The 15,896-nt window shown below is 46.0% G+C and overlaps 2 protein-coding genes across 6 annotated transcripts in view; one reads left to right on the forward strand and one right to left on the reverse strand.

Moving 5' to 3' along the window:
* The first annotated feature begins 797 nt into the window (after positions 1–797).
* On the forward strand, positions 798–13,231 carry LOC135898205 (mite allergen Eur m 3-like). Its single transcript, XM_065427040.2, has 6 exons — positions 798–1,075; positions 4,496–4,599; positions 6,553–6,656; positions 7,432–7,709; positions 9,914–10,086; positions 10,709–13,231. The coding sequence occupies exons 1-6, from the start codon at positions 874–876 to the stop codon at positions 10,931–10,933; spliced, it is 1,086 nt and encodes a 361-aa protein (XP_065283112.1). The 5' UTR covers positions 798–873; the 3' UTR covers positions 10,934–13,231.
* Positions 12,659–15,896, reverse strand: part of LOC135898204 (uncharacterized) — a 33,876-nt gene continuing 30,638 nt past the window's right edge. For all 5 annotated transcript variants that reach the window (XM_065427035.1, XM_065427037.2, XM_065427033.2 and 2 more), the window contains one exon: positions 12,659–15,613. The gene's annotated coding sequence lies outside the window, so the exon portion shown is untranslated. The remainder of the gene's footprint in view (positions 15,614–15,896) is intronic.

The following is a 15,896-nucleotide window of genomic DNA, read 5'->3' on the forward strand; positions in this document are numbered from 1 at the left end:
TAAGTGCTCTTAGCTATTGGCGGGCGGCCTTCGCTAATAAAATGTCCAGCATCAGGATTGGTCGTAATCTGCTCTTCCGAACACTTCAAGCGCAAGAGCTTTTTGTGAACACGGGCCCAGATAACATGTATCACAGTAACATGCTAACAAATTACGCAAAGATAAAGAGAACGCAGTCAGAGCTAACAGGTGATTAGATAAAGTGATATTAAGAAATTCGAGTAAGTATGGCGGGCACAGTGAATGTCCTGTTTCCTGTACACAAGTCAGTTGTTCTCGGAACCGCCTGAAAACTGCTCTAGCGAGTGATCGCGCCGATCTCGGTGGTAGGGGTGGCGTCAGGATTTTTCTGTAGGGAATGTGGGGCAGCAGAGCACGAAGCTACATCAGCTGCACCGCTTCGACCGCCTTTAGAGGCGCCCCTGCCCAGAGGTGTATCGGATATTCATGCAGCCTTCGTGTATGCGGTTGCCAAGTGTAAGAGGGGAATAAGGGGGAGGAGAGTGAAACCTCCGCCGTGGAGACTTGGAAGTGTTCGACGGTAGAAGAGGGAACATTAGCACTCGGCGTTGCTGTGGTCTTTTCAATAGGGACTGACCGAGTCCATTGTTCCTTAGCTTACGTTCTTGACGTTACCTGACGTAATAAGCAAGCCTCACGTCTCATGCTCACGTCTCATTTTTTAACGCGTAGGAAGGCCAGTCTATAAACAATCGTAATTAATCGCAAAATAAGAGCGCACGTGGCAGATGACACGCGACTGCGGCCTACCATTCTGTTTCTTGACTGCTGAAATTACATGGCTGTATCAGACATCTTAGAGTGAAAACATCCCGGGGTCTCTGTTTGCAACCAGCGAAAGGGTCTTTGCCTATGCGGACTTCGAACTGCGAGGCGCCGTCGTCGGATCAGCCTGGCCGCTGCGTTCCCGAGACGTCGTGCCCGGAGGCGCGACGCGAGCGATCCAACACGTGCGAGCTCCCGGACCACGTGTGCTGCCGCCGGGAGTCGAGACCGCAGCGCTCCGCTGCCGACAAGGACCGCATGTTGGCCGTGCTCCAGGAGAACAGGCTACGTACGCAGTCGCCTATAACTTACCGTTCGCTCGCCCTTCGTTTCTTAAGCAGAACTGGTGACCACAGATGAAATTTCAACCTCGCTTGATTACCGCAACGCCAACGACACTTCGTCTGAAAATATGGCACCACTTAAAATGAAGCTATACTGGCTATACATATAGGTGCTCTGTGGCTATGCCGCTGGCGCCAGAAGCGCAATTGCGAGACTGCACGTCAGAGCCAGAGCTTTCACTTTAGTGCTCGTCACTTTCGCGCAGAACAACACAAAAGGCGAGACTCTACATTAAGAGCAGCGATGTCACTTAGCGCGACGTCATCACTCATAATAGAAAAGATGTCCGCTAACGAACGAGCAGCGACGGTTATGTATTTCATGTCTTCGTGAACGAATTGTTTGCAGTGGAAGCGTCAACCTCAAGGTGTGGCATTATAAGCACGCCACGTACTTTTTTTCAGAAGCGTTGCCTTCTTTCGGTGCTGCAAGTTAAGCCAAAAAGAAAGAAACAGCAAGTATTATGCTAAGCCATATTGGGAAGTTACACTGATGGACTGCCAAATACATTGCCTTTCTGTGCTTTCTGTGCCAGAAAGAGAAATGGCCCGCGGCAATGACAAATTGTAACCTCCCGCACCAGCACAACGAGACGTAACAGACTATGGGAAATATCGCCGAGTCTAATAAATTTCTTCTGTGATTATTTTTAATAATAGGAAAACACTGTCAGGGTGTCTACCAAGTTGACATTTCGAAATTCCCTGAGTTTTCCAGGTTTTCCCTGAGCACCTTTGCGACATTCCCTGAATGAGCCAGAACTTTGCTTTATGTCAAGACAGGCTCACACCACGTTGCCCGATGCTGTCACTCTCTAGTAAGCTGCTGAAACAAAAAAATGACTTAATCCAGTTTGAATAGTAAGGAGTAATATCTATTTTATTTAAAAAGAAAACAGAAGGAAGGTGTTAGTAAAATGCACAGCGAAAGAAATGGTAAAGCCCATTCCAAATTGAGTCGAACATTTTCAAATACGAATGAAAAAGAGATGCATACATAAGTAAATATTTTTTAATATCAGCTATTTCTATCAACTGATAGCAAGCTCATATGTATGAGGTCCTGAACTTTGTCACAACTAAGGTTCTCTCTCAGCAGCTGGGAAGTCAACCTCAACTGTCCTGACATACTCTCAGCCCGTACACAACATCTTAGTGTTGGGTTTCACTGCTTAAACAATTTATTTTGGCTTGGATGAGGGACACATGTGTCTCAGCGTCAGCGAACACTAAGTTTTTTTAGCTCAAGCTCCTTCAAAAAGGCGCCGGCACCCTTCCTTTCCCGTTAATTCCTCAGTGCGTCGGTCCTTTCTGTTCTCATCCTCCTTCTACCACGCTTTCACCACATGGATCATCTGAAGCATCTTTTTGGTCAGTTGTACAGTCAAGATTTGATTTTTCGGACTTCCGAGGGGCCGAAAAAAAAAGAAAAAAAACGGGCAGTCTGAAAAAAATTAATGCATGTCTTTAACTGCCTTTAAGGGCTAAAATTATCACAGGCACGTCTGAAAAAGCTCTGAAGGCCTACCAGTACGCTTATTAGGCATATCAGGGCTCGTACTGTGACAGGAGACGGGGTGCACGCATGTGTAATTAAGGAATACATACTATGTACCGTGACAATTGCCCCCTTCCCACGCTTGTTATGCTTCACCGCCTAACACTAATGTATTGAGGCGAAGCTAACTTTCGGGACTTGCATTACGCAACGCGCTGTGCTCTGCGAGCTTCAAAGCCAATCGCGAGGATTACAAAGGCGGAGTCGGTGCCATTGGTGATAGCGGCGAATTCTTTCAATGAAAAACACGGCACCGCACGGCAAGAAGTGTAATAGCGAACATAGAAGCAGCTAGGCCTAACGTTGCCGCGGTGGTGGTTACGGCTGCCAGCGGATCTGCCTGCGAGAGTGCCGGTTCGAGGCGGCGAGATAATCAAAATAGCGGCGGTGGCGGCTTTGATTAATGCCATTTCAGACCTGCAGTCAAGGCAATATACATTGACTATATGGAGTACGTGGTGGTGCCGCATGTGGTGCCGCACGTGGTGGTGCCGGGCATGTCCGAAAAATCGGGCGTCTAGAAAATCGGTCGTTAACTACTCTGGCAATACATCGTGCCGATGACACGGCGTCAATGACGATTCGTTGCAATTCCTCTATTACTGGAGCCAGCATTAACACGACTTTCGTTCCCTTTCAATAAAGTTACAGGTAATTTTCCCTGATGGAAGCACAAATTCCCTGAGTTTTCCCTGAGTTTTTCCAGACTGTTCAAATTCCCTGAGAATTCCCGGTTTTCCCGGTTGGTAGACACCCTTACTGTATTTGAACTTCTATAACAAGCGCACAGCACATCAGCTACTTGTTATAGGCTTCTCGCGCAATGAATGGAACCAGTACATGAGAATACTGCGTGGTCCGTGACGTCACAGTGATGTCATTGGCTCGTAATAAAAAAAAACTGAACATCGACAGTAGCTTTCTACGATAACAAGCAACCTTCCTCCGCCCACAAAATAAGAACAAGCGCCGATAGAGTTGCGAAAACTAATGTATAACCTCCCTTGGCGTTTTAGCGGACTGCAACTGCGGACGGTGGGGTCCAAAAGGAGACGCAGCAAAAAATAAAAATGCGCACGCCAATGGCGCTCGGTGCGCAGAGACGCAGCGCGTTAATGTTTGTCTGTTTAAAATTATTCAGGACCTCACCAACGATGACCGTCATGTCACCAACATTGAGGACAAACTATGGCAAACAACATATGGAATAACAAGTACCGGAATTTCTAAATCGCTTACATGTTCTCATAGATTCTTATCACATACATTCTAGTACCACGGTGAAGTCCATCTTGACACGCAATGATACTGAGTTCGCTTAAATAATTAAATGTTTTTGTCTTGTCATTTCGCATTGTGTGATACAAGTGCATTTTTTTTTCACCTCATGTACACGTCTGTGTTAACTTAGTTGTGTGAATGTTGAGAATGTACAAAACTTAGGCGATCTTTTTCTTCTCTTTTTTACGCTCTCTTTCTCTACTGTGAAAGATATATTTGCTCGAAACGATTAGAGGTACAATATTTTGTCCTGTATATCGGCCTGCTTACCAAACTGTAATAGGAGCAGAGGCCTTTTGTCAGGCTATGTAGCCTCTAGCATCTGCTCTCGTTCCTGTAAGCAGGCTGGACAAATAAACTTCAAACAGTGGCATCCGCGCATGTGCCGCAGTCGTACGCGATAGCCGTCGACAACACACCTCAGGCTACCGCTACCGTTCGAGTGCCGAATCATTCTTACGTATAATAACGGCTTCGCGATACACATCAGACGGCCAACATAGCACGATAACTGAACGCTTTCCAGTATGCGGCCGGAATCCCCCCAGCAAGGGCGACAAGAAACGGTTCCCAGTGCATTATGTGCTTGGAGGAAGAAGCGTGCGCAGTCACGGAGAGTACCCGTTCGTGGTAAGTGGCTACCTTCCCGTGTATGAACCGTTTTCGAGAAAAAAAAAGAAATGAAGCGTACCTTTGCCAGAAAAGAAAATTATTCCATCCATCTTATATTATTTTTTTGCATCTATTTTGGCTCTTGTGCACTCCTATCCATGCCGGATTAACCAGCGCCTACGCCATAAGTGTCACGTGCATGTGCGTCGTACGTTACGTTGCGAGGCATGAGAACCTCATTACACATGCAGATGCTCTGAAAGTGCAGCCGTTTGTGCACCAGCCTCGGAATTGAGGATACTTAAGTTTGAAATCGGCTGCTCTTCCTTTAATTATTTACTTGTCCATCGGTAACAACGCTTAGTGTTGCAGTGGTAACCTTCTCCGCTATAAGACCGCACAGGACAATTCAAATATTACCATGTCGCATTGTGGATGAGCAAGCTTACAACAGTTTGAGGAGTTACGCACTGAAGCCGTCTTCTCCACACAAAGCGTTTCTTTTTGGCCGAGCGAGCTTTTACAATCCTATTCGGGACCCATGCACTAAAGGCGACTTCTCCCCGGAATTCGTCGTGTTGTGAGGAAGCGAGCTTTGGCAAGCCCTTTAGGTAGCCACGCATTAAAAATAGCTTCTCCACAAAAGACATCGTATTGTGGAGAAGCAATCTTTGACGAACACTTTATAGAGCCGTGCACTAAAGTTGGCTTCTCCCCTGGACATATTTTGATGTGGAGAAGCAAGCTTTGACGAGCACGTTTTGGAGCTAAGCACAAGAAACTTCTCACACGATGCCGTATTGCGGAGAAGCGTGCTTTGACAAACGCTTTTTTAATTTAAGGCGCTAGGCACTCGTACACGTATCCTCGGAGTGTCGAAAGCATCATGCCCAATCTATCGTACGTGAGACAATAATTGCGAATGCATTTGCGCGGCTTTCATTTCGCAGGCGCTGGTCAGGTGTTCCTTTCGTCAAGGTACAGATGATTTCATGATAAGCTGAAACAGGATGGTAAATGGAAATGAGGATATATATAACGCGTCGCTAATAGAGGTCGAGATGTGGTGCCACTACGTAACTACTTCCTAAACATGGTGCTGCCCACATGAAAGCACGGGCAGAAGCAGAACGTTAAAGGACAACACAAACCGTGTCCTTTTCGTTCTACTTGTGTCCCTGTTTGCACGCCTGCCTTTCAGCCCCTTGAAACCTTACCAACTTGCTCATCTTTCAGATGTTCTAACACACGCTGTGTGTTAAACACGCTATGGCCATGAAACACGCTGTGGCCATGAAACTCAGCGCCCCGCGAGAATGAGTCATGTCAATGTCACTAGCGAAAACGGTAAAAAAATAGACGTATTGTGGGCTAGCTTTACTTGTCCGCGTTTGTGTTTGCACACAGCGTTTGCGACTGTATACGAACCAATGCCACACCGCTAGCAACGTTGCGCGACAGAAATACACTTGTTTCAACACGAAGTATATTTAGAATGCCTCCACAGCGCTTAGTCGATTGATTGGTGAATCGATCGATTTTAATAAATTTTTCACATACAAAAAGAGGGTACGACGGTGCGATAAGAGAAACGGATATAGCGGCAGGAACCGTAACTGCCTCGATGCTTTGCGGGCCCCTGGAATTTCCCGCGACAAAAGATCAGAAAAGAGCTGGCGTTATGTGTATGAAGGGTGAATGGGGGACTAGACTATGAGATATGCCAACAGAGTAGAAAGGGCAGAGGTGATCGGCCGCTGTGTGCGTTTCTAGCATCCTTGATTCGTTCGAAGTAGCGGTGCAGCGTTCTTACCTTAGACGTTCGCGTTTCTTGTGTGCTCACTTTCTTTGCGCTAGCAAAGGTCTAGCACGTCACGCCAACAGATTCACGTAGGACTACTTCGCTTTCTAAGTGGCTAGCAGGATATGTTAAGCCTAGCGAAACATTGGCAGACGTCTCTCACTCTCCAGGTGGCAGTGTTCCGCGACAAGATCAAGGTGGATAACTTCTGGTGCGGCGGGGTCCTGATCACGAAGCAGGTGGTTCTGTCGGCTGCACACTGCTTCTACAAAGCGTGAGTGTTGGTTATTCCATTTGCATATATGCTACATGTCATGGTCACTCAACGGGGCGAGTGGATGGGCGTCCGGCTGCCAGCAGCGCTATATCGAGGGGGAAAACAAAAATGACGGGTAGCGAACCATGCTGAAGCTTGCTTCCCCAAAATCTGGTTGATGACTTCGACGTGATCGACATGATTTTAGGGAAGCGACGCCTTGTCTTTCACGTACTTTCGTCTTTACCCCAAGAATGGTCAATTCTTATGTACCCTTGCGGAGAAAAACTATAATAATAAAATTTCGATGTACGCAGCGCATATATTTTATTTAGTTATTCAATACTGTCAATCCCGTCAGGGATCGTAACAGAAAGGGCATTCAAAAAAGTGCACTGACATACAAACATGACAATGAAAAACGGTTTAGAAATACACATCATACGCATATGATGGTCAGCTGGGAACAACTTGCAAGTCTTTTTCTGGTACACAAGCGTCAACTATGGCTCCTTTCTAGATTTCAACTCCCTTCTAGCGCCTCTATACACTTCAAATAATACGCACAAGTCCTTCCTGGCAGACCCACAAATGATCTCTCTATGTATACGATCAGTGACATTCCATGGAAAACTTCGTTTTGTCCTGGGCTTAGGCCAAAGCACAGGCTAAGGGCATAATAATGATGATAAGGAGAGCAATGGGAGAAGTCTGGCGACCGTCTTTTTCTTCATTTCCCTTTGTCTACCAATAAGGCGCCAAGTTTCCGCAACCGTTCCCTCGATCGGCGCAGGAATGACACGGAGTTCTTCGTGCGCTTGGGCAGCCTGGAGATATCGAAGAGCCGCGTGCGCGGCGCCATGACGCAGACGGTGGAGCGCAAGGTCAAGCTCGTCCACTTACACCCGGCCTACAACGGCAAGCAGCAGAACAGCGACGTGGCGCTGCTGCTTCTGCACAAGGACGCGGGCGTGAGCGAGTCCCAGATGCCGGCCGCCTGCCTCCCCGACGAGGACGAGTCGCTCGACGCCCACCAGGGGGTCATCCTGGGCTGGGGACACAACGGGTTCGGTGCGTACACGTATACGAAGCCCCATCGTTCGCGCTCACGGCAGGGTGAAACAATCGCAGTTTCGTTCAAAGTGCAATGGAGCTACAGCTATGGCTTTTAAAAGCGTTGAGCTTTCCTTGGGAAGCTAAACTTGGGCCGTTCTTGTTGGCCGATCCCGAAGGTAACGCAGCGCAACACAGCGGGAAAAAAGCCGCATGGTGGTGCCGGTGTCACGGGGGTGATCCGCTCCCCACGCACACGCACCGAGCGTCTTCACCGTCGCGGGGCGAGAGGTGCGGCGTACACGTCTGGATACGCGTCCGCGCCAGCTCGCGTATGGAGGGGGGAGGGGGAGTGAAGAGGCAGGGGGATAGAAAGAAAGAGAGCGGAAGGGCGGGGGGGGGGGGGGGGGGGGGCAGAACCACGTACACTACAGAGCGGTATGTGGCGACGTTCTTAAAAGTTGATCATGAAGGCCCGTAGACCGCAGGAACCTTAGCAGCGCAAATAAAGCCTTCTGCGCAGAGTTCTACTGGCCGCAGCGGCGACGGCTGACACCTGAAAATTCGTCAACAAGTGGGTTGCTGTAATTAAAAAGGAACGTAATAAGAGAAAGCACAGAGAATGAGGAAGAAAAAGTTCAAGAGGGAATATTTTCAATAATTACAAAAGCGATCATTAGAGCAATTTACTCGGGCATTTATTTCGCCTCCGATGCTGGGGACACAACGGTGGGCATGAATAGGGCGAACAAACAAAAGAGTCCATTCCAAAAGGTGCAAGACGACGGGTCATTGTAAAAAGCAAGATTTCAGAAATTTTCGGGGGCGAAAATTTCGAAGCTTTGTTCAAGGCCGGTGTCGAGGCATTTTTTGAAGTGAACACACAAGTTACCTAAGAGTCCACCCGTTGTTCAATGTTCACCTGTTGCACCCAACAGTTCACTCGCAAGTGGAAGGCAACGCACTCGCTGACCCCTATGCCCGAGAACTGTTGGGTGCAAGTCACCGTCTCGCACATGTCTGTGTATTTCGTTCCGCGAACAGGCAAAATTGCTTGGTCGGCCAGATAATTAGCTCTGTCTCCTAGAAGACACGAGTTTCTCAGGTGTGTGAGGTTAACTGCGAGAGGGTAAAGGGTGACGCCAGGTTTTTCTACTTGCAGAAATGGACAACATTGTTGTCCGCGGCGGATCGTGCGATTAAGAGCGGCGACGTCGGACTTGCTTTGGGAAATGCACTACGTTTGCCGTGGTACATTTGTCGACACCAATATGACGCAGGGAAAGCTAAAATCACATACATACAGATTGTAATATCCAGAGCAACATTCTCCAACTCTCACGTTGACGAGATCAGTTCTCAATCTGGCGCAACGCAAAAAAAAAAGGGGGGGGGGGGGTCACCGACGCGATTACGATACTCCCTAATTCGCTGTTTAGTTGTTTTGGATTCGCGATATATTGCGGCAAATAATTTTGTTCTGAACAGGGTCCTCTCGGCGGCGGCACTGAGCCTCTCCTTGGGCAGCTCGTTTAGCAGCAGCGGCAGACGAAGCATTTTCACCGGTTGTGTCGCTCATTGTTCAGAAAGGAAGCGTAAACACGGGAACGCGTGGCTCTCGCGGAGCGCATGCTCTAGCAGCGCATGCGCAGTGGGTCCGAAGCCCACGCCAGCGCTTTGTTCCATCTATGGTATCGGTGGACACGCTCGCCGCAAGCCTGGTCGCCGCCGCGGAGCACGTCTCGTGCGCCACTCCGCTTTCCTCCTCACCCTTTCGCCATCCTCTCCTCCTCTGCTTTTTTCCTTATGCTTCCGCTGCACCCTCCCCCTCCATTTTCCTCCTCGCTCTCGCCGTGTTTCATCCCTCGCTGCGCTCCGCGTTCGTTCTTTCATCCTTCGCAGTGCTCGTGCTCTCAGTTACACCGACGGACGCCGACACTCAACGCAGGAACAGACGCCTAAGAGCTGCGCTCTAAAAAAGAAAAAGCAACCGAGTTTTCCTTTATAAGAGGCTTCGAGGAATGACGATTGTACCACAAATGCAATATCGAGTGCCTTTAGGAGGTGGGACTCTTCGAAACAGCTGCAGTACCTCGTCTCAAAAATTAATGGCATGAGGCAATGTAGCGTTCTTGTGGTTCTGGACAAATGATTTAACTACACATAGCACGACAAGGGTGTCAAGTTTGCAGTGCTTGCGCTCCGCTGGACTTGATCTGCAGGAGGGAAACTGCAGACAAACCTTCAGGAAGCTGACGTGCCCCTTGTGAGCAACGAGCAATGCGACAAGCTCTACAAGACTCTCGGAACTTACAAGACTGTCTTTCATCACGGCGTCGACCAGGACTTCCTCTGCGCAGGAAACATCACCGAAGGCGGAGTCGACGCCTGTCAGGTACAGTGCAGCCAAGTTTTATGTGTAATTGTAGACTTTCCACGCACAGCAGCTGTTAAAGAGCTAACCCATATTAGCTGGCATTGTTTGCCAAAGTTGCAACAAACTTTGTTGGAGAAGGGGAGTGTTACGGTAGCCGGTGGAATGCCTTACTGAAAGTTTCTAATGGTCTTCAAATAAATTTATGCAGACTTGCTTTATCCCTACAGAGACTTAACCATCAGCTAAATAGATTGCATTCGGAAGTACTTTTTTAGGTGTTCGCCCTGAGCTGCTGCTGCTGCTGCTTCATGACGTACGCCTACAAATTCTTGCATTCAGTACATAACTTTTGTGCTAGGGCACCTTGGACGCATGTATGCATTAATGTGCGCACGTGATTTTCTCGCTTCCATTCTGCCATGTATCACCATTTCACCTGGAGTAGTGCGTATACAAAGCCTGTCGCTAGGGTAACCTACCTAGGTAACACTACGCTCCCTCTTTCTCATTTGCTAAGCAAATTTCCTTGCTCTAAAAGTTGACTGTACAATGTCGGTGTGGTCCAGAACAGTACCGATGAAAGAGGAATATAAACCTGCCCTTGGCTGATTGCGTACGGCATGAACTCTTCTACGAGCAGCACGACTCCGGTGGGCCGCTGGCAGTACGAGTGAAACGAGACGGCAAGGACGTGTGGGAGGTGGTGGGGGTCGTGTCCTTTGGCGTCCAGTGCGGCCTGCCAGGATACCCAGGCGTATACACTCGCGTGGCTACCTTCGTGCCCTGGATCCTGCAGTCTGCTGCAAAGATTGCCAAGATCAAAGGAAAGCCCGCTGCGGCCATACGGCAGCGCCCCAAACCTTAGTCTAACCTGTCTTACGTTGAACAGCACGCGATGCCTACAATCTGACCGTAACGCCATAACTGGTAGTGTTACTGTGGTTGTTGCACAGCAGACTTCTTGCCAAACACGGCTCACACTGGAATGGCTGGTTGTGATTACACTTGTCAAGTGTTCAAATTTTTGCACGAACATGCACCTCGTGTGCATGCATACAACCCGTCATGTACACAAACCTGCTTGCCTTATTCCTGCACTTTTTTCAAGGCGACTGGGCTCTGCAACCCCCAGGGTAGGGTAGAATACCTGCAACCTAGGCAACCCTCCCAGCCTTTATCTCTCCCTTCAATCTTTCATACAGTTCGTGGGCACACATGAACGCAAATGACCGGACGCTTCCCGGACGCATAAAAGTTAGCCCGCGTGTACACGGAAACCAAATCGGTAAACAACAATCCAGCGTTTTTCACTACAACGTCCGTCATAGCCCAGGAGCGATTTTGGAACACAAGACCCGTGTTACAAAGGAATGCCACCATTCCTTTGATACTTCTAACGGATTGTTTTTAATCACCCATGCCATACAGAACAATTATACCTATTCACGTGGATTACCTGAAGAGGGGGCACAAATCGCAATGTTTACATTGCCAGCTAAATAAGTAGTACTAATATATTTTTAAAAATGTATGATTCAATCGCAGAAAATTAAGCCAGATAACAACGGAGTCATGTCCAGTTAACCGAAATCCCGAACCTAGCCTGTTTATAGTGATACCTGTTAACAAAATATAACAAAAATACACCGGCATTTCGATTATAGCTTGTTTTTTGCACTGTGCAATTAAAAACTATTTCCTGGAAAGTAAATTTGTGTATTTTGTGGCACATTTTGAGGATAGTTATATTGAAACTGGACAACCTCCTGATTTCTGCTAATACAAGACTTAATTATTATCCAGCTTCATTTTCACAACTGCAACACATGCCCAAACAAATAATTTAAAAGTTAGTTACTCATACTTCTGTGATTTTTTTGTGAGGGTAATGTCTGTCTCTATGATACCTGAAAAGGCCAAATTTGGCTCCCTTCAATATTTCTGATGACACCACTTCCTAATATTAGGAAGCATGTAAAGTGACAGAGTATGAATATGTCTGTACTTCCAAGAGTGATTTGTACACAGCAGAAAAAACTGTCAGAAAAGGTTCAAATGGCCATGTGAATCCGACGTATGCATGCAAGGAGTGCCATCAAATGCAGTTTTAGCTGTGCTTTATGAACTATACTTAAATATGAAATTCTACCACCCTTTTATATTGAACATTACTGAAGCATCAACTTTAGCTCTGTATTTCCCAACAATTCTAAATTTCAAGATATGCAAGTCATTGGGAGAACTCTTCTGTACTCCAATTCCTGCTTATCGCATTAATAACCACTGTTGATACAACAGCATGAATATGCCAGTAAATATAAATCTCAAATTAATTATGGAATTGTTCTGATACACCATTCTTAGCTTCCTAAAGACCTGCTGGCAGGACTTTTGAAAAAAGGTACTGCACACACTTACATTTTCAGTGCCGTTGTATGTACACAGCAAATAAATAATTGGGCTGTTTTCTGCAATGGCACTTATAATTTTAAAAATATGCTTTAGAGAGATTAAGAAGAAATAAATTTGCACATCTAAGCAAGCTCAGGGATTTACTCTTGTATAGCAATAAACATATTTTTGCAACACATTTGTCTTGTATATTTTATTTTTGTATACAACATACAAAATAATGCCATTTATAAAATATACAGTGGAACCATAATGGCACTAGGAACAAATGGGAAGCACAGGAAAATACACACGATGGATTTCTTTGCATTTAGTAGACATCACTATACCACAAACAAAAAATTATGCGGTCAAGTGATTTGCTGCCTTATCATGAGCATTGCAGATCATATCTAAACATTAAGTGGGCGGCAAGCATACTGTCTTGGACAAGTGAAACATGAATATGTGAATAGCGAAACACACGTGCATTAACAATGCTTACAGTGATTGACATTCAAGTAGTACAGAAAGATCCAGGAACCAGAACATTTCACTGCTCACATGAAATGTGCATGCAGATGTCTTTTACCACTACAGTAGAATGTCAGTAAACAGAAATCGCTTAAATGGAGTTGCTGATTGGGTGGAACAATAGGTTCTCCAGTTGGTTGGTTTTGTATTTGAACGATGCAAAAGAACCTGCCTTAATTGGAACCAAAATATTCGCAAGTCTCCATAAACAGAACTACAAAATCAACCTCTAATAGCATTTTTGTTTTGTACTGATCTGTGAAGAAAGCCATTCTTGCTGGACACTTGGCATGTATTGGGTGTCCAGGGCATAAATTTACCTGTTACATACCAAAGCAGTCGCTGTTGCGAGTATTTGTTGCTCAGAATCGAGCAGCTTCGAATAGCAGCAATTCCACCCTCGATGTTTGTGCTAACGATGGTGGATAATAAGGGAGGGAAGCGCTTGAAAATGAATGTTGTGAAAAAAACCGCTATCATTCGGCTATCAAAGTGCAGTTGACTTCTGTTAAATGTTGACAGAGGATGCAGATTTGGTGCATGCAGTAACCATGATTTCGTCCATCTGTAGCGACAGCACGACAACCAAAGGATACAGACTCACCAGGCCGCAGGCAAGCATATGTGAGCGTAGCATTGCCTTTGGAAACCTTTTTTCTTATTCTATTAAGTAACTTAATTTAAGGTGAATCCGTTATTTTGGACTTACATTTAGTTCGACTTGCAGGCAGTACCTGGCAAGCCTGAATTATTGGTCAGCGACTGTGCTGGTTGCAGAATAAAGTTTTAAGTGCCAGGCACCTTGTTGTTTTCTGTTAGCTTATTTAAACTAGCTGCTACATTAACTTCTTAATGCTAAACATTTCTGACAACAGTATTAAGACGGTGTATGACATAGTATAGTGCTGCACTCCTGCACATCTTTCTTGGTAAACAGAACTCCTGTTTATTGGAATATGCATCTTTGGTCTATTGAAGTTCTGTTTAATGAGATTCTACTGCATAATGGCAGGGAGTGAAGTTAATATCACTCAGTGACTAAAAATTTCACTCATCAGTAATAACGCATAGTGGAATGTTTCACGAAAAGATAAAAGGAACCGAAGCTGTGGAACTTCTGACATCACCAGAGTGGGCTTGATGCTTGCCTTCATAATCTTAGTCGTTCCTCCACACTCTATCTCAGCTTGCATAAAGCTGAGGGCAGCACTGCACCTTGTCCTAAGTGGTCACAGCCAGAGCTCTTTAATCACACCGCCTCCAAACATTTATGTCAAACTCCGGACAATGACAGGCACCTTTCTGAGGGAGGTTATTAGACTAACACGCCACCAGTGCTCATTGTGACTCACTGCCTCCTATGAAATGGCTAAACTGGCTGAAGAAAGCTCATGTTGAAAAATACAACTTAGCTAGTTTTGCTGGAGTGCCTGCCGAGACATTAATTTCTTGCTGCGCTTGTTAAAGAAGTGCTGTTTCACAGTTTATATTGTTGTCCATAGGTGACTCGGCAGTCAGCGTTACCCCCCCCCCCCCCCTTCCTATCCCCACACTGTTCATTGATCAGTGTCCAGGCTTTGAAACATTTGAGTCTATGAGGACTTTCATAATTGGCGTGACTGAAGAGCTCCAGTCACAATGTTTAAATAATGTGCTTCTTGAAAATTCCAAAGCTAAAATTTCATAATCAGGCACTCTCAGTGTCTGCTAAATTGCATTGGGGCCATGAAGTACTTTTCAAGTGACTCATCACAGGAATCACTGAGGTACATTATTGAAGCACAAGGTCCTCAATCGAGGGGGCAGCATTGCTTTCTACTTGAGTAGAGTTGAAGCGCTTCTAGTCGAGGTTAACTTATGAATGCAGTGATCGGGCTTGTTATTATGATTAACTGTGCAGTACAGGTACAGCGGACAAACAGGGAGAGCAGACTACGCACAGCACTGTCTGTCGTCTGCTGTGCCTCTTTGTTCTGTTTACCAGTGCTGTGCAATTAATTGTGACACAGATGAACTGATAGCACTGCAATTCAAATAACCACAGAATTCATAAAATGAAGCAGTTCCTCCCCGACAGTTTAATAACACCAATTGTGGGTTATATATAAAAGATGCCATCATGCATAAGCAAGAAGCTGCCGAGTTTTCGCTACATTTTGCATCAGTGTAGTGCACTTAATGCGCTCAATCTGGTCTGCACGCATACGACTGCTCTATGACAGCAGGACATCGTCAAAAGAGAAAATATTATGCAAAGAACATCTGATATAGTAGGGACCTTTTTTTTGTATCTCTGTTGTATATAACATCAGCAAAGCTTCACCCAGACCTCCACTACCAGAAGCATATAGGCAACAGAAGAGGTGATGTATCAAAAGAATGCACGAGAATAAACAGCTAAAATAGTAAACAGGTAAATCTCTGAAATATATCACAAGCTCCATCGTATAAGCTTGCAGGAGCAACCACTAAAACATGTTGTGAAAATTGCACCATTCTTCTTGACACGGTGTCAACATGATGCTGTTTGCCTGAAAGCTGCCAAGTACTTCACACAGAGCTTCAGCCAACAGCAACACTTAGGATGATTCAAGGCCACTGGTAACCTTCATGCTGGAGCCTTAAAAAAAAAAAGTGAAATGTGGACCACAATTTTTTTCAAGGGTTATAAGGCAGGACATGTTTGATGACATCTTCAATAACAAAAACTATAACCAATTTGCAACGCGACATCTTGACATGTAATAGAGGTCTCTAAACGTGCTCAATATTTATAGAGTGCGAATATCTCATTGCAGCATTCGAACAGCTTTGTGATCAACGGTGATGACCATGAGGGTTGCAAGGTTTACTTTATGAGCATGTCTGAGCCCAGCAGAAGCGTCACAGAGGGGATGCTTTTA

The sequence above is a fragment of the Dermacentor albipictus genome, chromosome 3 (assembly GCF_038994185.2).
Source record: "Dermacentor albipictus isolate Rhodes 1998 colony chromosome 3, USDA_Dalb.pri_finalv2, whole genome shotgun sequence".
NCBI lineage: Eukaryota > Metazoa > Arthropoda > Arachnida > Ixodida > Ixodidae > Dermacentor > Dermacentor albipictus.

Bases quoted from the DNA above. Each gene is read 5' to 3' on its own strand.
- LOC135898205 (XM_065427040.2), top strand. From the start codon at position 874: ATGCGGACTTCGAACTGCGAGGCGCCGTCGTCGGATCAGCCTGGCCGC. The intron at 4,600-6,552 runs GTAAGTGGCTAC...CTCACTCTCCAG, and splicing joins ACGGAGAGTACCCGTTCGTG to GTGGCAGTGTTCCGCGACAA. The intron at 6,657-7,431 runs GTGAGTGTTGGT...CGATCGGCGCAG, and splicing joins GCACACTGCTTCTACAAAGC to GAATGACACGGAGTTCTTCG.